Below are 27,648 nucleotides of genomic sequence, written 5' to 3'. Positions count from 1 at the left end.
GCGTCGCCGTACTTTCAAGTTTCTATCAATCATCTCGCATCTCTATGTTATAGTTTACTATTAACTCCTCAGTGCCTCTGAAACCAGATGTAAATACTTTACGTCCACCACTTGGTATATTATCAGATACTAAAGACGTTTTCTCTTACTACATGTGGTACAATTTGTCTTATTGCAATCACCACCTTTTACCCTATGCCCGGTTGCTGCTGCCACAATATGTACCTTTTCCACCAATTCGCACAACCAACCGAAACATTACCGCTGCCACACATTTCACACCATTTCCCTCTGTACAAAAAAAAAAAAAAAAAAAAACATAAAGAAAGCACCAAAGTGTCAATATATTCATAATCCAAAGGAAATTTAAAACAAATGTACACGGGGAATCCTGAAAATGTGAAATGGTGAACAAGACCAGGTGTTCCAGAAGAGTAATCTTCTTTTGCTTCATCATGTGCACCCACCATGTAAACATTGGGCAATCCAAGTAAGCAATGTCACGTTCACAAATGAGTACAAGGTGTACAACAAAGGAGCCCACAGGAGCACTAATGTTTATCAAACTCATTCAGCTTCATATCGCAAAATGAAATATAATATTTCTCAATTAGATCATTTTGGCGACCAAAAGTTATTAAGTCCCATCTTTGCCACCAGTACCAGATTCTCTGCATAACTGTCGCCGACATTGTTCTGTATGCTCCGCTGCTGCCTTCATAATTACATATTGAAAATGAATAAGAATTTCTTACATTAATTCCAATAACTAACGAAAACAATGATTATATACATAGTGTCATAAAAATAACTATATATAGTTTATTCAGTATGATGTGAAACCATAAGTATTAACCTCATCGTTACAACAGTTTACCTGAAGATGTTTTAATGGAGACATGTTTACATTTTTTACAGTTTATAGTGCGTGTCGTTGTCTTGAATATTCTTCAAGAACAAGGAAACCACTAGGAATTTTATTTTCTAGAAATGATGAAATTTATGACTAAGCTACGTGATGTTATTTTGGAATCGAGGCTGCATTGTCTTAAATATTTCAACAGTGTAGTTATGATTGATATCACATCACACGTAAACTACTGCAAGGTCGCTGAGCGACGAATTATCATTTGTTATTCGATGACAGTGAAACAATTACAGCGGACAGTGTACTATCAGAGACACCCATTTAATAGCCGAAACGGTCAAGTAATACATATTACATCGCCATGTAATAATATGTGACACACAGTTATTTGGCTGAAAATTCTGTAAAATAACGTTATTTCCTATTATCGTGAGTCGATATATATCGCATCCATTGTGTCGACATATTATTATCTGCAAATATGTGCCATCATTTCAGTACCATCTCCTGCGACATAATAGGTAATTAAAAACGGTTTATATGCAAAAACTGTAACCTTGGTATAATTACTAAAAAAAACATGAACCATGTGATAAATGCGGATCTACTGCAAGTATTATATAATTGTACCTGTCATGAATACAATCCGTTGATACATAAAGATACAAAAAGGCAAATAGCTGTATAAAATTCTTATCATAGTTCATAAGTATAAATGTGAACTAAAACGTAAAGCAGCACTATCTGTATTGTAGTCATTTAAATCATATTCGCTTTTTAAAATTTCGTTACACATTGGTAGAATACTCCATTCTATTCAGCACGTAATTAATCAACTAATTAAAAAAAACCAAACAGAAGAAAAATAAAATGGAAAACAACGAAACACTCTAACGGACCAAAACGATTTGCCTTGAAAATAAGTGGTGATATTTATTGTTTGTTCTGTCTAATAGGCTGTACAGGAATCCAAAGCGATCCATTCAAACAGTGATGCATCTCTACTTTTCTATACATCAATATACAGTGTTTCCCCGATTTCCTACTAATTCTTTATGTTTGTGTTGTACATATCTATTAATAATACATTGATAAGGAGATCGACAACCTGCCTTGTACTGGTTTTAAGTTATAGTGAGGAAACAAAAAGAAAGAAAAAACTTTATCTTTAGACGCCAGCATCATTTGACATTAGCTGTTACGGAAATGCGAAACATCTACGTAATAAACAAACAACAAGAGTTCTAAAAACAACCACAACTTTAATTTTTTTCCTGTCACGATGCATCCTTAGGTGCACATGAATCACAAGACTTGTAAACATATAACGGTGAACATCGTTTAAAAAACTTGTTTTATAACCACACGATACGCTTCCAGCTGGCAAAAAATGTGCTTTCCTCTTATACACCAGTGGGTTTACGTCAAAATAAAATAAATAAACTGTACTTAATTGTGCCATGTAATATTCGCAAACATATCACATCCTTTATATTGTCATGCATCAAAAGATCTTTAAAGTAATGCGTAATGAAATAATTTCATAAAACAAAATCTAATCAGACACCATCCATAATTTGCAAGTAAATTTGAAAGTTAACGAACTTCTTCAACAAAAGATAAGGTTTTTCAGCAAAATGAACAAAAATAGCCATTGGATGAATTCAATCTTTTTTTATTGTTTTTAAATATGTCTCTACATTATGTCATTTTCACAAGTTATCCATGCGTTGTAACGTTAACAATATCTTTGACCTAAAACGTACTTTTAAAAGTTTCCGGGAGAATTTCTTAATCACTTTATTTGAATATAAACATCCACACATTTTTGTATACGTATATCATCGTTAATTAACACTTTTGACACAGGTGCACATCAGTAATGTGTAATATACATCTTACTTACAGGACAATAAATTCTAGATTACTTCATACTTGACCTAAGGGACATGCTACTTCCCGTCGTATATATTTCACGGTACGTGTATTATACTATAAAGTTACGTCCAGGACAACTTTCTCACTCTCCGACTGTCCGTCTACGTCCACACACTGACCCTCGCTCACAGCCATGTACTATTTCTCCGGACTGGTGTTTTTTGGCTGTCTAGCGCTGGGATGTAAGTTTATTTAACAAATGCTTTTTTTCGAATCTATAAAAATCAAATTATGTCTATTGCTTGAAAATAATATATTTTTTTCTTATCAAAGTCTGAATTTTCAATTATATGGCATTTTCTTCATACTTTCTTTTGTTATATTTGAAGTAAAAGTAATATTAGTGGTATTTTAAATAATGCATGCAATTTTTATAAGTATTTTCACACAACATATTTTCAAAAAAAAAAAAAAAATATTCATGTTAAAGAATAAAAAGAATTAGACAAATTATCAAATTTGAATTTTCAGTCTTGATCACATTAAGCGTAAAGTTTAAACATTCAAAAAGTATTCAAATTTCTACCTATATCTTTGATAGTTTTAGCATCATGAAAACATCAATAAGGAGGTCAGAAGCTAGATGCAAAACTAAACTCATAACATATTAAACTAACACAGAAAAATATTAAAAAGTGCTATATATTCCAAGGTTAGATATAATATTTCATTTCAAGGTTATAAGTAAGAGATGCTTGAAATAGAAAATGTTTCTTGACATTGTCGTAATTATAGAATGGCATAAAATCACATCTGTGATACTATTCATATATATCCCCTATTTACCAGGACAAATATAACTGCTTGTTTGGACAGGCTCCAAAAATAGACAAACGATAAATATATCATTATGATGGCGTGTGTTACCAAAATCATGTGTATTAGATGGATTTATGACAGAAGTTGCACTTGTCCTTCATAAATCTGCCAAGCACTGATTGTCTGTAACCCAGTATGAACATACGTTCTGTGTATTGCAATTCTCCGTTCAACCGTCCATTGCTGTATCATTCATCATATTGCAAGATATAAGCATTAATTGAAGCTTAGGTCAGTAAATATATAGCATGTCCTGAACTATTACTTCAAAAAGAAAAGTTAAAACTATGACATTACGATGTCAGTCTATATAGTAAAGCGTATGGAAAGATGGAAAGTAAGAAAGTTTTGAGGATAAAACTTTTAATGAAAAATAAATTATTTTCTTTTTCTTTCTTCAGTTAAGTTAAAACGATAGCATAAAGGTGTCAGTTGATGTGGTACATTGTATGAAAAGATGGTTGGTAAGAAATTGTTGGGAATAACACATTTGATAAAAACTTTTAGGTACAATTTATGAAGGTAAATTGAAACGATGACATAAAAGCGCTATACGACGTTTACGATTGAATGACTTGTATAATTTAGCTGTTTCGACGAAGGAAATCTTCAGTGATGGAAAAAAAGACCACATTCTTGAAACACTTAGGTCGACTAAGGAAACCGAAATAGATAGAAAGGGGCATTAAACAGTGATTGGAGAATAACATCCACTTCAACATTTTTTGATTGTGGAATATTTGGTGATTTTGAAATGGCGTCTAAAGGGAGGATTTATATTTATTACGAATATTGCTTTTTAGATAGAAACCTTTACTTTATTTAAATATTCTGCAATGAGCTAAAATAACTATTTTTAAGTCACATGAACATTTAGAAAAATATTATGAAATGTCAATTGTTTATTCTACAATTCATTTTTCAATAATGAATTTATTACGTATTAGTTGCTAGAAACAATTACAACCTGACTGCAGACTTTAACGAAAACGAGATACTAACAAAATCCTCCTTTTGTAGATGGGTTCATCGGAGGTACTCAGAACAGTCTGTTTGGATCCAGCGGAGGTTCTGGCATGACGGGGATGGGCGGTGGAGGAGACATGTTTTCAGCTTTATTTGGTATGGGTGGGGGCACTGGTGCTGGAATGGGTGGTATGGGTTCTGGACAAAGTGGAAATTCAATGGATTCCATGATGTACACTCTGAGCAGAATGACTCTTTGTGGCGAGACTCCATCTCGGATCAGGTACAAAACTAGAGGCCGTTGTAGTCCATACGAATGCAACCGAATGACAACCGGACATGACGTAGCTTGCTTGGGGCACTCATGCTGCTGTAAAACCTTTCAATGCACAATGTTGCTCGGTAAGTTTTGGATATGTTTATATCATATTCGCTTTAAAAATAGATAGATCAGCAAAATGGCAGAAATTGCGTAGAAAACATCTTAAATCCATAAAGTATATACCTATTCACCGTTTAGAGTTTTTATATTGTTTATTTCATACTTACAGTTATTGAACTCTGTTTTGTTTGTTCTTATATTGTGAATTTTACACTAGCCATTCAGCTACTCCCATAATGTTCGACCAAACACAACGTTCGATTGCTGTCGCTGTTAAGTTAAGTCTCGAAGAAAGTGATTAAAATGCAGTTCATGTACATAAATATGTCCTGAAAACGAAGTAATTTTAAGGTTGCCTTAGTTGACCAGAAAAGTTTATATATACTGACCTGTTTGGTGTAAGAGGTATCAGTGGATACTATCTCTAATGATATCGCTTTCACCTGTACTGTAAGAATTAAATAGTCTATTGTATAGTGATGTCATTCTGCTTTTCCTATGCTTAGTCATAAGTTATGTAATTTTCTTTTCCACCTTTTTAACGAATCAAAATTTCGGATAAAAAGTGACAATTTATACACTCATGGCCCATTATTTCACAGATCAAATTGCCTTGATCTCGAAATAGCAAATATATCATCCCATATAACCAGCATAAAGGTATTTCTTTTCACGCTGTTTATTTCCAAATTAAAATGCCGTTTTAACAACATTTACTTCGTCACATGATTGAAATGTTGATGCATGATAGTTTTACCTTGGATGGTTATCTGATGTATAATCATAGCTAGGATATAGTAAGTAAGCTGCATAGGCGTATGACTCTTATAATAATGGAATAAATAATTTGAAGCAAAAGTTGATAATTGTCATACAAGTTATAATTTGCTCCAAATTAACAACTCCTGTCAGATAGGTGATATCTAACTCTTTATAGTATTAGAGTAAATGTAAATATGTCAGTTAAGACTGTTTCACTCAATACATTTATCATAAAATATTCAACGTCCTAGATGTGTAGTTGAAACAAATGGATGCGTGTGATGTGATGAAATAAACGAAATAAATCAGATTATTTCTTTATTTACTGATAAAACAATATTCTATTTTTTCAGACGCTTGATCAGTGGATGGTTTTAATATGTGGTGGGGAATCGGATGCGTTCGACCCAAGATTGGTGAATATTTGGACAAACAATATTTTTGGATACGGATATTTTAATTGTACAGGGCATTTGGTGTCGCGGAACAGAATATGTACAAGTATCTTGAACTAAACAGAATTTGTTCTTATTGTAACATCATACCATAGGCACCATTTGAGTGACTGATTATTCACTATTGAACGTATGGAATTAGAAATGTCATGATTATGATAAAATGCTGATCTATCAAATGCATCCATTTTGATTTGAAAGAAAAAATACTTCTGTAAAAGAATGCTCTCCTCCTTTTGTATGTTATCATTAATACTACTATTAAACAAACTATCATATCATTGCGTTTCGATTTCTTTTCCTGGTGTCGATTGAAGATAACTTAGGATTGTTGAAAATTCTAGGAAAGGTGCAATGTGCAGTTATATATGAGGAGAGAACATGAACATGATACGAAATAGCACGGACATTTTCTCCTTAGCAGATCCTGATAAAATAATTAAATTTTAAATCTAATCAGTTTATTACAACAGAAATATTATCTCAAAATTTTAAACACCTTGTGCTTTTATTGTCGTTTATGTAATTGTTGTCATCTTCGTTGTCGTCTACGTTGCCAGAGTTGTTGTTTTTCGTATTGTTTATTATTTTTCTGTATCTTAATGTATTGGAAAAGACATGATGGGAATCAGAAAGAATGATCGTACATTTCTATCTTGACAGAACGTCGGGATTATATCATATGGATAATTTGAAATATTTAATCTAAGCTGCATATATATATATCAGTTTATTTCTTAAATAAGTATCTAGTTTATCTTAAATAAGTGTTTATAACTTGATCATCTCGGAGAATTGAGAACGGAGTTTCAGGACATTTGTTATCTTATCACAGACTGTTTAAATATACGTTACAACATGTATAGATTTGAATTATTTGTTTTACCTGAACTGTTTCTATAACAAAACCGATAACAGTATCGATAATCGATCATCTTCGATCATTACGAGGACAGTATTTTGCGATAGGGATATTGTTCCGAATCATACTAATGTTGACGTTATTTGCAATTTTGCGACTAATATTATTTAGATTTACTTTTCCTTGTGTAAAACAAAAGAAAGGTTGATGATTAACTGGGAGGTTCTTTTTGTACTTTCTATTCCGGAATACACGTGTCATCTTGACATGTTGTAAAATTATGAGACAATTTGTTTTTACAATAATTGCTTTAGTAATAAAAAAGAAAAGATGTTTTATGAAACTGTAACATGAATCTGTTGATGTGACAGAAAAAGAAATTAATATCTATGTAATTGTATACTAATTAACATAGTGAAATAGCCGTCGGCATGAAATATGTTGGACAAGTGTAGACATGAGAAATGCATTGTGCCTTATATTAACACATGTATGCCATATATCTGTCTACTTCGCTCACACGTTACAGGGAACTAAAACCGCGGGTAAGCCTGTCATCTGCTATTAAATACGTCTTAAGGCTGATGTGTTTTGGAGATTCGTGTGTTTATTCAGATTATGAATTAATCACTTAAACACGATCGAAATACATTAAAATTTGAATTATGAAATATTGATATAGACAACAGACTAATTAAGACGAACTAATATTTATCAATAGTTAAGAGAGTTTAAATGGATGAAAATAAGACATCTTGTAGCCAAATAAGATAGATGTAAGTTATTTTTTCCTTAGAGAATACCAGCGATAATGATATTTTCATCTTAAATATAGCACTATTTGTGTTTGTTTCCAATAAAAAAAAATGATACGATCTTTACTTCAGGTATCGCAAATAACAAAACTGGTAAGGAATAGAGGCTCTAACAGATGTATGTTGAAGCAGTATTTTAACGTTATTAATGTAAACATGTACTTAAGTGACAAACATAATAATAAAAATTGATGGAAACATATTTTATTGAATCTAAAAGAGGCTTTGACCAATCTTCAACACTCTCTTCTAAAAGTGTCGTTTGAGAGTTCTTTTCCAAGAAAGTGTACAGCTGTACAAATATATGGTTATAGACTGCACTGAAGTGAAATCCCGTGAAAAAACGTCCAAATCAAAGAAGAAATATACGGCAGACGAAATCATGAGATAATCAGGTTGATGGTTGACAACGTCTTCGTCGAGTTTGCAGTAATGTCTTCCAACAGACTATTGTTATATCCGTGGAAAAGAAATGTGACTCTTCTATAGGCTGACTTGATTTTGTTTCATACAAGACTGGATTTATTGAAGAACGTATCAAAACAAGTCACAAAGACCTTGTAAAGACGTTAAATGTCTCTGGTCTTTAAGTAACAAGAAATTAAAAGACCATGGTATATACCTTCCAGAATTGGAAATCAAGGACACAATATATATTTTTTCCGCATCTAAACCAGAACGGACAGCTTTCCACCAATCTGAATGATAATTGTGATGATTACGTACATAAAGTTGTCAATTGAAGGACAAACTCGTATCACGAGGTATCAAAAGACACAGGTTGATAGAAAGCATAACGGTCGTCATAGAAATCTCCCTGAGAAATGTTAGATATCACTGAATAACTAAGGATAAATTACACAACTTGAGTGTAGTCACGCACCAGAGCTCCTGAAATGCAGAGTCGTTTTCTACTGACAGTAACCATATATTCATTATTATTTGATAAATCATGTTCTTTACAAGGTTTCCCTAATGAAACTTGCTGAAAACTTCATTATTTGATTTTAAAAAGCGAAAACATCAAATGTCAAATGTACAGAGATTTAATATGAATTTTGGTGACGTAAACGTTGATAATTATGTCGGCCTCAAACGGAAAATTCGAATACGTGGTCGATCCATATTTTCAAGCATGTTCTCTGTAAAACAAAACACAAACATATGTTAACGCAAACCGTTCTGCATATTGTGTTTCTCAAATCAACAGATTGTTGTCACCTTATTGTGTGATTCGGCATTTACTTATTTGTTGTTTACCATAACGAAATGATATATTATCAAGTTTCTGTTATATCTTCCCCCAACATCCCCTTACTGGCAGGTTTTTGATAAATGAAAATAATGAAAAGCTAATCTATATGTCATAAATGTGATTGATATTCATGCGCATCTTCGTATGTTTGCATTGCATTTGACAATCAAAAAATCATAAAACTTGCATTTGTCAAACAGTTGTAAAAAGCTGAAATTCAGAAAGTTAAAAAAAGAAGTTATATCAATAACTCATAAATGGAACTTTAACTACAAGAAAAGTTGAATATAAAAGCATTGATTGGTGAACATTTCATTTTTGTATTCAAAGCACAATTATACTTTGGACATCGTTTTAAATATATTTCAATCATTACAGAGAACAAAAATGCTGTTTTCCAATTATAAACCATATGATTTAAGGAAATAAAGATATGGATTTCTTCTCAGGATCAATAGAATACTCACCTAACATTTCCGCATGGGCGTCGCTTGTGGCACAACATTGTCTTGAATAGCATTTCATTTGATGCTGGCAATCCGTATCGGTCCTACACATCTTCCTTAATCTTCTAGGTGTCTCGAAACACAATGCACGTTTCCTGAAGAAACCTAGATACTGAGGCTGCAATGAAGACATACGTAGCCGTCTTCTGTTGACATTCAGAAACCGCGGTGTCAGCAGAGGAACAATAAATGATCCGTCATTTCTTGTTATTATAGCGCGTGGTCTTAAATGACGCACAATGGCATGACTTGACCCCAGTATTTGTGGTAGTACCCGAGCCAATATTGAAGCGATCATTGGATTTTGTCTCTGTGTTTCAGTTATTTGCTTGTGAGTCGATGGTTTTGAAGTCGGTAACGATAGTGTATTTGTCGTCGATGGTGTTGTGTTTTCGGAAGAAACTCTCATAGTACTGCTTCCAAATACACCTATGCTATTATCAAATACGTTTTCGGATTGGCTGGATGTTGCTTGTTGTTGGATTCCGTTGCCAATATTCTCATCGATAATAGTGGATACCTCATACCCTTTCGATCTAGTTAAAGATTGCCTGTCCATATCAGCAGTATTTTGATCTAATTCCACAACACTTTTGAGAGTTTTCTTTATTTCAAATTCTCTTAAATCTTGTCGAGGATCTTCCGGTAATCCACTTGTCACTGACTTCGTTTTCGTCCGATCCGATGATGATAAAGGCAATATTTCCTTGTTAGTCTGGGAACTTTGAATATTTTCAGGTATTCCTAAAGCCACCGGATTTGATGTTGTATAACTTGTGCTACTGAATGGTTCGGTGAATATGCGACCTATTTCTTTCGAAGATTTCGCCTTCAACGTACTCCCATGTTCGTCGAATCGGTGTCCTGTATGAGCTGATTCACTCATTCCTTGTGACGATGGTGTGATATTTATGGTAGACATAGAGTTATCTTTGTATAACCCTGATGTTGTTGGCGTTAAAATTGTCGTGCTGTATGTCTTTTGAACAGTTTTTCTATTGGAGATTTTGGAGGTCTCATTTTCTACCGATTTTGATGGGACTGTCGTCTTTTGTACATTTTTCCCTGCAGCAGCACTAAAGCTTTTAGTTACATGATTAATGCTTTCGGATTTTAGCGGTAGTTGCTTGGTATTTTTTCTGTGACCTCTTGTTGACGAACTCGTTGCTTTACGTGTAGATAGTTTTGTCGAGTTCTGAGATGATCCCGTTGGAAATTTGAGTTTTTTGTTTTCACTTACTGTGTCTTCCTTTGTATTAGCTCGAGGTGGTGTAGTCAACCCGTCTTTTACCGCTGACTTATCAGATGTTCTCACACTTTTCTTCAATTCAGTTGTATTTCTGGTAGATACTTTTTCATGTTTCCTCCGCCTTCTAGATGACCTCCTAGACGATTTTTTTCGTGACCGTCTATTTGTCCTCCTCGTCGACCTGACAGTACTTCTGACCGGAGCGGTTTCCGTGACACCACTTGCTTGGATTTCTACGGACGGTGTTTTCTTTTTCTTATTTTGCAATAGTTGTGGCGATACAGAGGATTGACTTCCCTCTAATTTCATTTCGTTCGTCATAGTTTGAGGCGTTCCTTTTTCTTTGTCAGCATTGTTTGCAGGCGATTCTCCTTGGATACTCAATAGCCTCCTCCGCATGTTAATGCTTCTTGATAAGAAATCTGTATTTTTGCCTTTCGTCGTTGACAGTGGCGAAATAACTAGGTATGGAACAAAACACTATATTTAAAGCTTATTAGGATATGTATCTAGTGTACAAGGTATAAAACACGATGTTTTAATACGTCAACATTCTAATCATATTTGTTTATGTTATTTTGTCGCACTAATGATGAAATATTGAAATTTTCTTTACGATATGAGACTCTGTGGATGTGTCGTTATTATAAAGGGGTTCTGCATTTTAACATTTTCTAGAGTGACAAGGAAGCAGTGAAAATATTAATTGCTTTTATCAAGGGTTTATCAAATTCATGATTTCAACTACAGAAAATAAAACAAATTGCAATTCGAGGTACAGAAATATATGGACACACAATAATATATATTAAACACAACAGGAGATTATCAATATGTGATAAAACAAATTGGTGTCCAGCACTTATAAAGCCGTATCAAAAACACCTGTAAATATCGTTATCGTGTTTTGTTTACATGACGCTGTACCTACCTGACACCAATATGATCGTAAGGAATGCCCAAGATCGGCTCAGGTCCATGTTCCAACTGCATATATCGCAAAATTATGCGTTGTCCAATGTATTATCTGTTATTCAGTAAATCTACAGAGATTCTGTACCTGATAAAGTTTGAACAAGTCAGATCACTATACATGCAAATATCAGTTATAGTACCACATTGCGGCTTTCATCGTCGTAGATATTGCAATTTAGATCTTCTGTGATATTCAAACAACGATGTCGTTTCAGACTTACTATATAAGTGTCCGTTATGCTTTATGAAGGCATCAAGGAAATATGATTAATTTCATGATCTAGAGAAAAACAATTTGTACCAAAGCTTTGTTAGCTTTATGCATTGTAAAGCTTGTCATATCAATATGGCTTATACTTATTATTAACTTACATATTATTTACTACTTATTAACTACATAAAATCTATATGTAGTCATGATTATTTTGTAACTAAAATAAATAAAATTTCATTTGAAATTTCTTTCCTAACATCAAAGCTTTTAATTGTCAAATATATATCTCTCAAGCTGACCCAGTCTGGACACTTCCTGTTACTTACATGAAATTACTTTTAGTGATCATTTTTTCAGCTTTCATACAATATATTTCCCTCGATAACTGGCCATTGTACGATGTTAGGTATTGTTAACATTCATGAATAAACATACAAACTTATGTGACATCAAACTAAAAAGTAAACAGTTTAGTTCACTCAAACTTATATATAGAACACTTCTTGATTACGTGTATCAAATTCTATAACTCCATCGCCGCTGTAGAGTTGTTACGACGAGGTGACTACATTTCCTTACATCTCGCACTTTGAATTAGTGTTATTAATTATTGAGAATTAACCATTTCTTTACAATGTGGATTTATCACATCTATCCATTTTCAACCCAACATGTATATTTGACAGTTTTGCTGTTCCTTTGTTTGTCCTGTAATACATAACACAAGACACATACAGTTAGCTTTACAATGCAGTTTATTTCTAATTTAAATTCAATTGTAGTTATGAAACGAAAGGTGTTTTAAACTGATATTTCTTTTTGCGGTTTTTAATCATTAGATAAAGGGTTTTTTTCGGATGCTCTTAAGCATACCATATATAAATATCTTAACTAGTTTTTGACATTTTTTCGATTAGTTTGGATTCTCCTCAGTCGCCCCTTAGATTAAACATTGATGTCCTCAGTATCTTTTCGAGTCCTAGAAGGACGAAATGATCTATTGTAATTTATTGATTGTCTCCTCTGTATCGGATCTAATTGCATTTAGAGATACTTTATTTCTTATTGCGATAAGAAGCTTGAAGTGTTTGATGTTCGTAGGTTTGCCTGCTGGTTCCCTTGTTGCTCACATTTGAGAACGTGACATTAATTACTTGGAGCAAGGTTGAAGAAGCTGAAGACGCTTACTTTTCCGGAACACCTGGTCTTATTATCATGTTCTTTGTATTAAAAAGAAAAAAAAATCGATATTAGCTTCATTGAAGTATGATCGATGTGAATCTAAAGTTAACGTAAGTAACGTAAATTAAAACGTAACCAAGTTATTCAAAAGTCTTATCTTTGAACGTTTTTGTTAGTTTTGATATCTTTACCAGGTATCGTTTTGGTTGATAATCTCTAACCAATCCCAAATGTGCGATTTGATATGTGCTAGTTCACGTTTGGTGATATCGTTACTGTGTTACATTTATCAAAATCAAACCGAATTAAAAAAAGAAAAGACATTATACAAGTTCGTTTATTGCCCTATTGTGTCATAAAATGACGTACGTTTTCTTAAATACAATGTGTATGAGGTAATTTGGCATAAGAAGACAATGATGAGCTTATTAAAATAAATGTTAATCAGGCGTTATATAGGGCGTTTGTCATACGAAATAAAACTTCAGCCACAACCAGGCACATCCAAACACCTAAACAAAAAATATTTATATAGTAAAACGTATGTGATTAATATATCACGTATATATAATTGAATCTAAATTGACATTAGATCGAAAGGTTTGAAAATGCAAACAGGATATTGACGTTTATTACTAACCACAAATTTATTTGATGTTAATTACTATTCACGATTCATATTCTAAATAGAGAATTGCTTTACAAAAAAAAAAAAAAAAAAACAAAAAACAAAAAAAACAAAAAAAAAAAAAAAAAAAAAAAAAACACTACGTGACAACCCATTATCAATTCGAATTTACGTTTCTTGTTTAATTCTGACTAATGACGTAACTGCACAGATCATATAGTCCCTATATATCATAATGCTTTGTTTATATGTGTATATAATTTTCATAGAAATATATTAGACACGTTTTGAATATTCATTAGATCATTTAGTGTAAAAAAGACAATTCGACAGCTGGTACTGACAGCGTAATTGCTAATTAAGTCTTGTTTTTCAACATTTCACACACTATAAAAGCTAATATGGTTCCTGGATCATCATCATTCATAACCTGACTTTGGAGATTGCTGCCCATCTGGGAGAGCAATAGCACAACACCTTTCTACTGTCGTAACTCTCTTGTGTTGAAAGTTCTACAAAAACAGAAGCTTCAACATGGATACTGCGCTGTTATGCACATTCTTTATGGTGTTGATCACGTCAGGTAAGATAATTATTGCATACATTTAGACTATATATGGTTAAGAATGAGAGAGTGTATGCTATAATATTTCAGTACCATATACATATATATCGCAAATATTACATTACTAATAAGAGTGACTGTATGCTGAAATGAGTGAGTGTGTCATCAGAAGATGTAATCGAAGAGATAAACACCGCATCCTTTTTGAGTTTTTAACGTTTTAATATATTTCCTAACTCTCAGTGCTAAAAGTATCAAATATTATGTTTTCCTCTTATTGTACTTATTAATGTTATATGTTTTAGGTGTGCTAGCTTTAACACCGATGGAGCAGAGCATGAATGCAGACATTATGTCTGATATCATGGATCTTCGAAGAAAGATTATGAAACATCAGATGTTACTGGCCTCCATGAGAGGGGGCAATGGTGGCAATCGTGTTCTTCCTGCTATGGAAATCGCATTAAGGGAGTTCTTTCCTTCCGGTGGAATGACTGGAATGCTTCCTGCAACGAATAAGGGGACACAGACAGGCAGCGTAACATCAGGAATGGGCCCGCAGAATAAGAATATTGCAAATAAGGCACCAAAAAAGAGCACTTCAATCAAGAATGTCGATCAAAGCAGCGGAACGGTTTCTTCTCCAACCAAGGCTGTAATTAAAACAATGATGGCGGCATCAAATAGACAACCCTCTATGGCAGACATTTTGAAAAATGGTCCTATGTCTATGGGTCCCAGTCAGGGAATCAATCCTATGGCTGGAATGGACTTAGCTAGTATGCTCAGTCAAGCCTCAGGTCTTATTCCTAATGCAGGATCCATTCAAGGTAATGGAAAGGTGCCAAAACCGAAAGGTTCTACAAAACCTGGGGCGTCGCAAGCTGCTTCACAAAATGTGCAAATAGGCCAGGCTGGCATGCCTTTTCCACAACAAGGTATCTCAGCTTTAGGTCAATTCTCCGTCGTCCAAGGGGATATATGTTCCGAAACACCGTCGAAGTTGAGATCATTTTGTAAGACAAAAAAGGAATGCAGTCATAGTATGATATGTCATAATTACAGATGTTGTGCAGTCAGCTATGGGCATGCTGAAATACTTGGTAAGTTATGAAGTTTTTTTTATCAATAATGTAAGATATAAAGTAATTATATAGCTCTATGTTTATATTAATAAGGTAAACCTGATTATTGTGATCACGTAGATTCCGCGAACAATTTATCTGGTGAACTTTTCAGAAATATTCGCGAAAACATAATTTTGTGAACGCGGATATAAAATTGACTTATAGTTCGCAACTGATACTAGAGACATGGACACTTCAAGACTCCGATATTCGTAACCACATCAACATGAATGTCATCTCAGATATTTTCGAACAAATATTATCACAAGGAATTTGAATTTGCAAATAGTGTTCTCCGCGTATTACCGCAAAATATATTTTCACTGCTAATATAAATGATAAACAGTATGCGGACATGTAGATCTACTTGTGAAATATAATATTAGTGATTGTCATTACTGTTATGTGGAACTAAAACAAATTATCAATGATTAAATTCTTTCATAAATAAGAAGAATTTGCGATGACTGTGTATATACTTGTACGCCCAGGTAGCTGCGAATTCCATAAATGTCGAGACATTTACGATCAAAGGTTTCAACAGTCAACTATAAATCTGTATTTCTATATTGTATTGAAGCACGAAAATTCCTAATGAATGTTTTTACTGTTGGATTAATTTTACAAATGATCAATGAACGTTGCTTTGTTTTGCAGACAGTATGCTGGAACAACCTGGGATACGACTATAAAGCCTCGACATGTAAATGGACGTTTGTGAAATCGTGACATTTGGTTTACATAACTTGGATTTATTTATACAGTGTTCTGTTAAAGTATATGTATGCTTATTATATATACATTGTGTGCATGTTGTGTTTTGCTTTGTCTATGCATTTGCAATTCGTGTCTAGAATTAGTGAGGTAAAACTACTTTAACCGACGGAAGAGTGAGCAAAATTTAATTATCTTACACGTTCTAAAGCGGTATCAGCTTCAAATGGTATATCATTTTAAAAATGTCACTTAACTTATTCTGTTATATTGTAAATAAATTGTAAAAATTCTTACTGTTTCATTCTTATGGTTTTGTTGATATGCATTCACTTGTATTAATTGATCCAGTGTTTTAGACAGAATTAAATGTGAAAACAGATTAATGAGTTCAGCGCCTATTTGACTTAGTAAAGCTCTAGAATATATATATATACATACATATATAACATTTATATATTATAACCATTTTGCGCAATTACTGAAAAATAGTCCGGTTTGAATTTATATAAAAATGACGGTCTTAAATAAAATCCAATATCCGAGAAAAATCCGTGTGCCCTTGCTCAAAAATGGGTTCTCATTGGTTGTCTTCAAGATGCTTCCAAATAGACACTGAATTGATATTCTTTACATATACCCACTATAAAGATATGGAATTGAAATGCTACTATGACGGCATATGTATATAAAAATTAAAACAATATCCGGAAGCTATTGAAAAAATACGAGAATACAAAAGGATTGTTCGGAAGGGTAAGCATTTTCTGCCAGATTGTAGGCAGTTGCCATATCAATCTTAGTTGATAAAAAAAAGAAAAAGTAATGAAACATATTGCATTCTCAAACACACAGACAAAAAATATTTAATTATCATAACATACTCTCAGCAAAGTGAGAAAAAGCACCGATTGAACTATCCTTATCAATACACTAGATAATGTTCATTTTAATTCGAAAAAGATAAATGAATGTATAAAGACAGAGAGATTTTTGTTGTCTACACAAAAGCAGTGTGATGCTCTTTTCCATCACACAAGAGGATAACTCTTCGTCAGGTAAATATATTAACCTATATTAGCATAATTAATATATATATATATATATATTCTACCATAATATGTTTTGTTTTTACACCATCATAACATTGTCTAAACGTTCCGACGGTTGGTTGTGATATATGGACTCCTGGTCTTTTTATTGGTCGACTAGTTGAACTTTGACTGACAAGGGTTCTTCACGCACTTACGGATATCAAAACACGTTATATTTACGAGTCTTAATTTGATTCTTTATGTTGATTTCTAGCAATACACTGCTTTAAAAATAACACATAAGTTCAGTACAACTTATGCGTTGTAATAAATTATAACATATGTGCGTTTCCATGAAATTGCTAGTTTTGCCTATTGATTATTAATGGACATTTCACTAAAGGTAAATATATAGATGCACTAATGAAGCCGTAGACAACCAACGTTTTCACATCTGTATAAAGGAAGTTAGTTCATTTCCGGAACACTTTTTTATGGTAGAAACAGGTCACGCAACCTTTAAGGTGTTATAATAGCATTCCTTTCACTCCCATTTATAATTTTCCAAAATTCCCAAATTGCTGAAGTTCGTATTCCTTTGCAACATTGAAAACATTTTCAACTTGATCGAAGACAATACCCTATACAATGTACAATAGACACTCTATATTTTTCCTGGTAAAAAAACACCATATGATCTACCAACAGAGTAGTGTAAATTGTTGCAGGTGATGGGGTAGCCTCACACACACACACACACACACACACACACACACACACACACACACACACACACACACACACACACACACACACACACACACACACACACACACACACACACACACACACACACACACACACACACACACACACACACACACACACACACACACACACACACACACACACACACACACACACACACACACACACACACACACACATATATATATACTAAACAAAAAAAGAAAGGTAACACTACTTTATTCTGTGATTAATTAATTTACCCCTTCATAAACACTTACCAATCATGTACGAATAAAGTAATTGATCAATTTTGATAAAACTGCAGTCATGGTTCATTATAAAACTTTGCGTTCAGTTGATTTTATTCGACTGTAAAGGACGTTGAGGTCAATTTCAAAGGTAACACCATTAGTAACGGGAATGGCCACCGTTTGCGAAGTAAACAGCGTTGCAGCGTCGTCGCATGGAACTCGTAAACCGGCGGATAATTCGAGGAGAGATGTTGTTCCATTCAGCGATCAAGGCTTGGGCAAGTTGACGGCTGATTTTGACGTTCTCTCACGCGACGCCCAAGAACGTCCCAGACATGCTCAATCGGTGACGAATCAGGTGATTTAGATGGCCAATCTAACACCTGTACGTTATGCTGCTGCAAGAAAAAATGTTGTGTTAAGAATGGCAGAATCACTGGTCTGCTGACGCGACTGGTGTGCGCTGGTGCGTTATCCTGTTGAAAAATGGCGCCAACGCCATGGCGTCTTAAGAATGGCAGAACGCCGCGCTTTCAATAGGTAGGCCCTCAACCTGTTGCGGACTGTTTGGGGAGACACACACGACGCCCAAACAGTGTCCTTGTAGTCTATACTGCGGTTACGAATCGATTGCGCAAGTGTATCAATCGTATACGACGGTCATCCCTGGCGGTCGTTTTACGGGGTCGGCCGCCTCGGGAACGATCGGACGTTGACCCAGTTTGGTTAAAACGACTTACCAACTGGCAAATTGTCTTAACACTGCAACCAAAATGCCGTGCAACTCGACGGCGAGACTCCCCAGCCTGGATCATACCTACAGCCCTTTCTCTCTGTATTTGTGACAGCCGGGGCATAATGATAAAGTTGATAGATAGCAATATTCGGTGATTTCTAAGACCTAACGATCCAAGGAACAGTTGTCAGTTTGAATGTTTATGAAATTCAAGCGAATATACAAGCTAGTTGCAGAAAACCTCGTGCAGCTCTTTCACTAATACAGACTTTCACGCTTGAATGGTTTTGGTAACCCCCTTGGATTTTGTAATATAAACATTTCTAATATTGCACAAACGTCATTTTGTTTTCACTCATTTACAGGTATTCGCCAAGGAAACATGTTAACCTTTCTTTTTTGTTGAGTATATATATACATATCCCTTTTCCTGCAGTTTGAGGACTTTTAAATGGCTGTTATCAAACTTTGATTTGTTTTATTTACATAAGAGTTTATCCATCAAACCTTAAACTAACTTACGGTGTTACAATACGTATGTGCCAGATTCTGCCTCTAAATCGGTAGTGAATTCATGAATCAGACATAGGTCAAATGAAAATTCCACAAGGGAAAATGTGAAGGTCTACTTTCTCATTTAGAGATTATTGTTGCCTAGTTTTATTGTCCAGTGAACCTCCATGGTCACTTTGAGGCGGGGTATTCTCGAAGTAGCTGTTGGTAACCCATGGATCTTGTCGCATGCCATCCAGAGCAAGAAGAACAAAGTGTCAAAAGACACAACCTCGTCGATATGCCTCTCAATGGCCTGCACAACTCTTCCCACTACCTGATGATATAACAAATTGTTTAATGTGCTCATGTGATAAGAGAAGAATTCCCTTGTCTGTTTTTGTTATCAGAGGGTCAAGTTAGTACCGATTACCTTCGATTAATGTACGAAAAAAGGGTAAAGGGGGAGGGGGTTAGTATTGAAGGGGATCTCTTGCAGTGACTTACTTAACAGAAGCCATAAAAAATCTAAATAATTTTAAACGTTTTCTTTGTTTGTAACACAACTTTGAATGGATATAACAAAAGACGATGTATCTTGTTTCAATTCTTTTCATATCTTTAAAGAACTCAAAATACAGAAAATATCGTTGATTTTCAAGTTCCAAAATACAAATTTCCTGAGTAAAACATACAGTTGATATGTACGCGAATTTCCATATTCAATAATCAGGTAAAAATTTCAGTAAAAGAGGATACCAGTAAAGAAATTATCTTTGTTCAGAGCAAAAGAAAATAGAGACAAGTATATCTTGTACCGGTTACCATTATCCGTCAACTATTACTTCCAAAAGAACCTGCAACAATAAATTGTAAAGAACTCTAAAACAATAAGCTGTTTCAAAGTAAAATATACATATTTGTATATCAGTGACATTGTACTGATGAGATAGCACATTGTAACGACAAATAAAGATCTTTATCAATAATAATAATAATAATAATAATAATAATAATAATAATAATAACAGAAGAAGAAGAAGAAGAAGAAGAAGAAGAAGAAGAAGAAGAAGAAGAAGAAAAAGAAGAAGAAGAAGAAGAAGAAGAAAGAGTGATTATATATGATATCATTAGCGTCATCGCATTAGATATGACGATGAATTACTGACATCGCGTATATTCGTGACACCTTGTCTTATTGTTATTGTACTTTTGTCTCCGTGTAAATCTTTCTTTTGTTAATATTTATTCCTCGTGATATTGAATCTGTGTTTGGATACGAATATGTATAAAGGTATTTTCTTGTTGTTTTTTAGTTATTTTTTGAGAGGGAAATTGATAAATTTGACGATATAATATATTTAGGCTAGACCACCAATACAACACGAGGAGGAAAATAATGCAAAACAAAGGCGAAAAATTAAAAAAAATAAGATAAAAAGAAATATAAAAAAGTCGATTCGGAATGACCTAGAGCAGTGCAGTGATTGGTTTTAGGTCCAAACATTTTCATTACTTCACTTTATACCTTGAGGCGTCACCAACGAAACAGTGAGGATATCACAAATTCAATCTTACATTTGTTTTCCATTACATATGAGAGTTATTAAAAGTCGTTTGTAAGATAATAAAAAAGGCTTTTTATCAATCTCATATGAATCGAACCATATATGGATGCATTATATAATTAACAGAGAATCAATGTATAATTAAAGCTAATATGAGCATTTTAGGTGGTGATATAAATGCAATGGTTTTAAAAATATAACAGAAATATAGCCATATGGACAGTAATGATTACAATTAACTTAGCGGTAAAGCACATAATCAATATTATGAAAAGTATCAGGATGATGATATTAATGTTTGGGTGGCTGGCATTTTTATCTGTATTTCAGATATGACTTATAGCAGTTATACACACGGTCAGGTCACACGTTATTGTAAATCTGAAGTTTGATATGTACTGATATGACGTTTATAGAATATAGGTAATGATAGATAACTATTTCTTATCCATTTGAACTAGAAATGATTATCACAACTAAAACATATAAGACTGTATTGACGTAATGAAATTTCAATTTGCTAACATTTTGAAGCGTTTTTTTTCATTCCTCTGCACCTTTGGAAATCACGTATTGTACAAAAACTATTCACCACAATATCAAATCGTTTCATGAAATTTAGATATTCCCCTTTTACAGAAGGTGTTTGTCAGTCTCTACTTCATTAATAAAGTGAATCTAGAGATTGCTCATCGGACAAAAAATAATTGAATAAGTAGTTTAGAAAGCTAAGGTATTTTGAAGTAATGAGAAACGTCTTGATCTGCAAATTGCATTTCAGAATTTATCACCTTGAGAAATAAATTTATGTCCCTTTGATATCTTCTTTCTTGTTACAAAAACGACACTTCCAGAAGACGATGTGTCGTCTTTGATATATTTTTGTTTATTTTTATCTGATTTGAATGTAATTGATCTTTCTTTACATTGCAAGATTTCAATTTGATTTTGAGATGATAGAGTACAATGCTGTGTATCAAATCACATAAGATATTAATGTTTCCATGTAAGCAAAACATGTACATATTGACATGTATTCGTGATTTCAGGTTAATAACCTGTTGATATATCTTAGGGTAGTGATATCACAATCTTGTACTTTATATAAAATTTGCATGACCACATTTAACGTATATGGTAATTGCTTGAGAGAAGCGTCATGGCAAAACCACACATCGTGATATAATATTTACTGATTCTCACGAAAGTCTGTATTTTAATCAAGTCACCAAGTTAATATCAACAGAGGTTCAAACTTCCTTTTCATGCATGTAAAATTATGTGATTCAGCGCCAAGATAGGACAATCATAGTTTACTTTCAAAATGGGACAAATGCGAAATAGAAAGAGACAATATGCTTGTTTCGGGAAATAATTATGTGCAGCACAAAGTATACAAAGTCATCAAAGTGTCATCAGTAGGTAGTATAAACAAAGCCCTGTAGTTTTATATGGAGACAAATTATAGCATTGATATAGTTTGCACGTACGCACAGATCAATTGGTGTTGTTTTTTTATCATTGTTTATTATTTTATCGTATAGAGATATTAAGGAATCAAGCCTGTGTTTGACAACCGTGTTATTTCATTACACAAAGCTAAAACGTGCTTTTCATTCAAAATGGAGCTTGATATATGACATGTTAATAGAACTGTCTGTTTGCAGCTCTATGTATTTTTTTTGAATTTTTATTTGTTTCGCGCTACTGTCAAAATTATACATATAAATGTCACAAACTTCCTGGCATTGGTTCAGCTTAACGACTTGTAAATTAACGTATTTATTACCTTATAATTCTTCAGCAATTAAGAACAATTATTATCAGTCTACATTTTTCCAACTGACAAACATCTTATTTTTAACGCTTTATGAGAAATTAAATTATATTTAATAACAATTAATGATATATGATATATTTTTCGTTTATTACGCTAAAACAAGGTTACAATTAATTACTAATAGTTATTAATCAGTCTACATTTCTACCACTGACAAACATCTTATTTTATAGTTTCTCTAAATTTCTTGATAAAAAAATCAATATGTTTCTCGTTTCCTAAACTAAATGATGCTATGATTATTCAAGGTCACTATTCATAAACGAAAATTGTACATATTTGGATATAGATTTTTTATGAAACATGTTTCGTGACAGCATCACAACTTGGAACAGCTATCTACCTGTCTGTTACAAATACCGACCGTCACCATTAGATAAATATAAGTCAAAATTAATTATATATTGTCCTTTACATACGAATAGCATAGAGCTAAAGTGTTTGTGAGTGTACTTCAGGATTAATAAAGCAGACACGGATGTTTATCAAATTTTGAATATTTATAAGAACGTTGTCAAATAAGGAGGCGTTTCGACAGCTGGCAGAGACGTCGCGATTTTTAATTAGATCATGCTCTTAGCATCCCGTAAACTATAAAAATGTCCCAAGTTGAGGAGTACCTCACAAGCGCAAATTATGTGCGAAGCTTGTTCACTGACATTACTGTAACTAAGTGATCACCACCATTTACATCTGTTTATCTGATTGTGCGTGTTAAATCAAAATGGATGTGCCAATTCTATTTTCAATATTAGTGACAATGCACGTGTGTGGTAAGTTAAGAAACCAATAGAGCTTAAATGTTGGTGCTTCAAAGTCTATTTTTTATCTTTAATAGAATTTAAGATACTATGCTAATATATCACTTCAATATGGTTTTTTTCAGTTATATATATCAAAACATTTAATGATTCGGCACGATGTCAAATGATGATATGGTTTCTCGATAATCTCACAAAACAGCCCTATGGTTTTATTTACATCATTGTTGTTATTTACAGGTGTATTGTCATTGTCACCGATGATGAATGACATGAATGCAGATATTATGAACGATATTATGAATCTCCGTAGGAAGATCAAAAACCATCAGCGAACATTATCTAGTAAGGTAAAAGGCAAAGAAAACAGTGTCAAACTGCCCGCGGCAGAGATTGCAATGCGAGAATTTTTCCTGCCATCTGAGGGAGAGAAACCGAAAACAGATAAGAATAAATCTCCAATATCAATCAAGGATGGATCTAAAAAAGATGTCAGTATACTTGAATCCCAATCAACCGGAAGTGTACTGCCTGGAAGGACGAAGTCGACAGAGAAATCGAAGAAGTCGAAAAAATCTACAAAAATAGATTCGCAAAAAGTGTCAGAAACAAACGCAAAAGCTGCAGGGACCATTCCCAATGAAGCAAATTCAAAATTATCACAAAGTTCGTCCAAAAAGGATTCCACGAAGACAGCCACAGAAATCAAGTCTAAAACTCCATCAACACAAAAACAAGGAGCTGATTTAACAGTTAGTGCAACAAAAGCGCCGGTTGTCAAGGCAACCACTACATCGGATTCTAAGTCAACAAGACGATCCCGTAGGAGATCATCAAGAAGAAGGAAGTCTAGAAAATCAAGAAAAAGTACTACAACGCCTTCACCCAGTACTACAGCAGCAAATCCGACTACAGATTTACCGAAAGTAGTTAACAATCAAAAGACACCGACACCGTCTGTAGCTCTGGCACCAACTCCAGGAAACCCAATGCAGACTACCATGTCCCACATACTGAGAGAGGGACCAGTGATGCTGGCTTCTATGTTAGCCAGGCTATACCCGCGGTTAATGGGGCTGTTCGGTGGGGTTCGAAATCAAGCGCCTAATATGGACCCCGTGATGATGAACGGTGGCCACATGTTTAATAATCCCACACTCCAAGGAGAAATATTTCGTCAAAGTCAGAGAACGCAACAGTCAAACCCTATTCAACAACAATCACCACAAACTTCACATGTTACAAATGCACCAGCTCAGCTTAATCATATGCAGCTTTATATGCAGGATGAATTGTGCTCCGAGACGCCGTCAAGGTTTGTTACAACGTGCAGCACCAACATGGATTGTAAATATAAGCTGAAGTGTTATTCTGGATACTGCTGTGCAAATAGTCATCGGCATGCTGAAATGCTCGGTAAGTTTGATGTAAATCTTTTGATTTCTAAGACAAGAGCTATAATCTTTTAACGATTTTTAACATTTCCAGAAAGGGTTGTGCTGGTAGCAATAGTGTCAAGTCATTGTAATACATTACACTTCTGTATCTAGGTCATTTGATACGAAAGTCTGCATGCCGTCTGCATTTGTTACAAAGACAACAAATAATGGGTTTTGATTTATTTTCATTTTTTTTCTGGTTTTACTCTATCTTTTTAAAATTCCTTTTCTGATATTGCCATTTAAACAATACTTACACGTCTGTGTAACGCATATATTACGCTCGCCAATGCATGAACTTTCGAGAAAGAATTTCTTAATTTTCTGTATATGGTATTTAAACTAAAAATTTACTCAGTTTAAGTTATCACGTATTTTACTACAATTTTCAGACAATATGCCTGAGTATATTGGGATGCCACATCCATGGAGGAGCTTTTTTCGATGAATTCAACATCCGATCGGATCGTTTTTTCGTGCAAAATACCATTACATCCATGGACACTTTGTTATGAAGAAGCAAAGACAGTACGAAGCATTCATCACTATTGCTAATATACATACCTGTGTACCTGTTAGCCTACAGAAGTGAGATGAAAGGATTATTTTTTCCATAAACTTTGCATCATATTCATAATAATATTCTTACAATTAAAAGTATTCGTGTAATGTAGTCATGCACCTTTTCTCATAGAAATATTTGGTGCGAAATACATCATCACAATATCAACGGAACTTGTAGCTATATTCTGCAGTGTTTTGCTTTGTGGAGTCATAAGAAAAGAGCTACAAGCAACGATGCATTATATACTTCATTCATTAATATTAAAATTTGGATTTTGCTTGAAAGGTAATCTTCTTCCTATTTTATTTTGTACATTCTTTCCATTCGTGTTTTTGCTGATGTTGTTTTTTTTTAATTCCTCTCTTACAATCTATAACCTTTGACCCCTATCCGTAGCGATGAGCCATATACAAACATATCGGCTACATACTGTATTTCTATTTATTATTGTATTTCTTATAATAAATTTGTTACTAAAATATTTTGCTTGGTTTGTTGTTTTTACTTATTACCTGTCTTAAGTTCAATTATATCAATTAATTATATTTTAAAATAGTGTGAAATCCCTATGACGCCCGATTTATATTAGTAAAAATATTTATCTGTTATACAATACGAGCAATCGACATGAACGTTTAGAACGGAATTACTTTAGTGTTTAACTTCGTTTGCGGGCTAATTCGAATCGGAAAATCGTACCATCTAGCAGAATAAAACAAATTACTTTTAATTGCATTGATTTCGATTTCCACAACTAAAGTTCTACGTATAGAGTATCACGTGATATGTTCTAAACCAGCATGAGAAATAGTACTAATCGCGATATTGTGTAAATAATGTTGTTACATTATATATAAAGAGCATAGTTCATGACGCACGTAAAATTTCAATCGTGATTATTCTTATCATCAACAAGTATACTGTCATATGCAAATACAACCAATCAGCGACAGTCTTCGTATATATCTATTTCTGACCTTTATTAAGGACACTTAACAACATGTCCCTAAGACAGTGGGCAGTAGGGCAGTACAGGCTGCTTTATGGTATGAGTTTAGCGTACATCGTCGATGGTGTAGCGAGATCTTAGTCGTATGCTTCTGTCACCTCAGTTTGTCAACCCTGTCAATCATAACTTGATTAATCACCCTCTTAGCGTCTAGTTAACGCTGTCGTTGTCCGAATACATTAATATAACACGCCTGTCATAAATTGAAGAGGTGTCATTGAAGGCCAGTATCTTATACATATTTCCAACACAACACTGAATAACCAACTTCATGTATTGTTATTGCACTGCCAAATATAGACATATAAGCATTTACTTCGTGTTAAGGCATCATGCAGTTTGGATACATGACGTCATATTGAGTGAAAGGATTTAACAAATGTTTCCGATGATTAAGTTTATTATTATCATCATAATTATCTTTCTTAGCATTTATGATTTCGACCTCTTAGACGTACTTACGACAATAATACCTTGTTTTAATTCATTCTAATAATGGCATGGTTCAGAATATATACATGTATTTGACGCTATTCTAAAATTATCTGATGTATGAAAATTACAATATTTTATTTGATTATGAGTCAATGCACCTCACAGACATGATTTTGACTTTTCATCCGATCACTTTGTATTTTCCCCAGTTGTCCCCCAGGCTTCAAACATTAGGTCCATCACTTTTGATTCCTAGAAGGGCGAAACAACCTCATGCTTACTATCAATCTTGATTCCTATAAGGGCGAAACAACTATATGATGCAGTTTAATTCATTGTTAGGTGTTACTGTATCTAACTTTAGATTTGTATTAAAAGGTGTTATTTACTGGCGTTTTTTACCATTCTGAAGACAACCAGCTAACATCTGCTGGACAATCTTTATAAATTCATATAACAGGGCAGCGGTAAGCATACTTTGACTTA

General features: G+C 33.7%; 2 protein-coding genes across 2 annotated transcripts; both read left to right on the top strand.

The window, feature by feature from the left end:
• Positions 1–2,924: 2,924 nt before the first annotated feature.
• On the top strand, positions 2,925–6,468 carry LOC132560805 (dnaJ homolog subfamily C member 7 homolog). Its single transcript, XM_060225485.1, has 3 exons — positions 2,925–2,988; positions 4,646–4,993; positions 6,089–6,468. Exons 1-3 carry the CDS (start codon positions 2,940–2,942, stop codon positions 6,094–6,096), a joined length of 405 nt encoding a protein of 134 aa, XP_060081468.1. The 5' UTR covers positions 2,925–2,939; the 3' UTR covers positions 6,097–6,468.
• A 17,209-nt stretch (positions 6,469–23,677) lies between these two features.
• LOC132560778 (proteoglycan 4-like) lies at positions 23,678–25,601 on the top strand. The gene is made up of 3 exons (XM_060225454.1): positions 23,678–23,726; positions 23,955–25,130; positions 25,546–25,601. The coding sequence occupies exons 1-3, from the start codon at positions 23,678–23,680 to the stop codon at positions 25,599–25,601; spliced, it is 1,281 nt and encodes a 426-aa protein (XP_060081437.1).
• The last annotated feature ends 2,047 nt before the right edge of the window (positions 25,602–27,648 follow it).

Source organism: Ylistrum balloti, unplaced genomic scaffold (genome assembly GCF_031769215.1).
Source record: "Ylistrum balloti isolate Yb309-2 unplaced genomic scaffold, AGI_CSIRO_Ybal_v1 Utg371114, whole genome shotgun sequence".
NCBI lineage: Eukaryota > Metazoa > Mollusca > Bivalvia > Pectinida > Pectinidae > Ylistrum > Ylistrum balloti.
The sequence above is the reverse complement of the archived record's forward strand: the minus strand, read 5'-3'. Positions and strand labels throughout refer to the sequence as shown.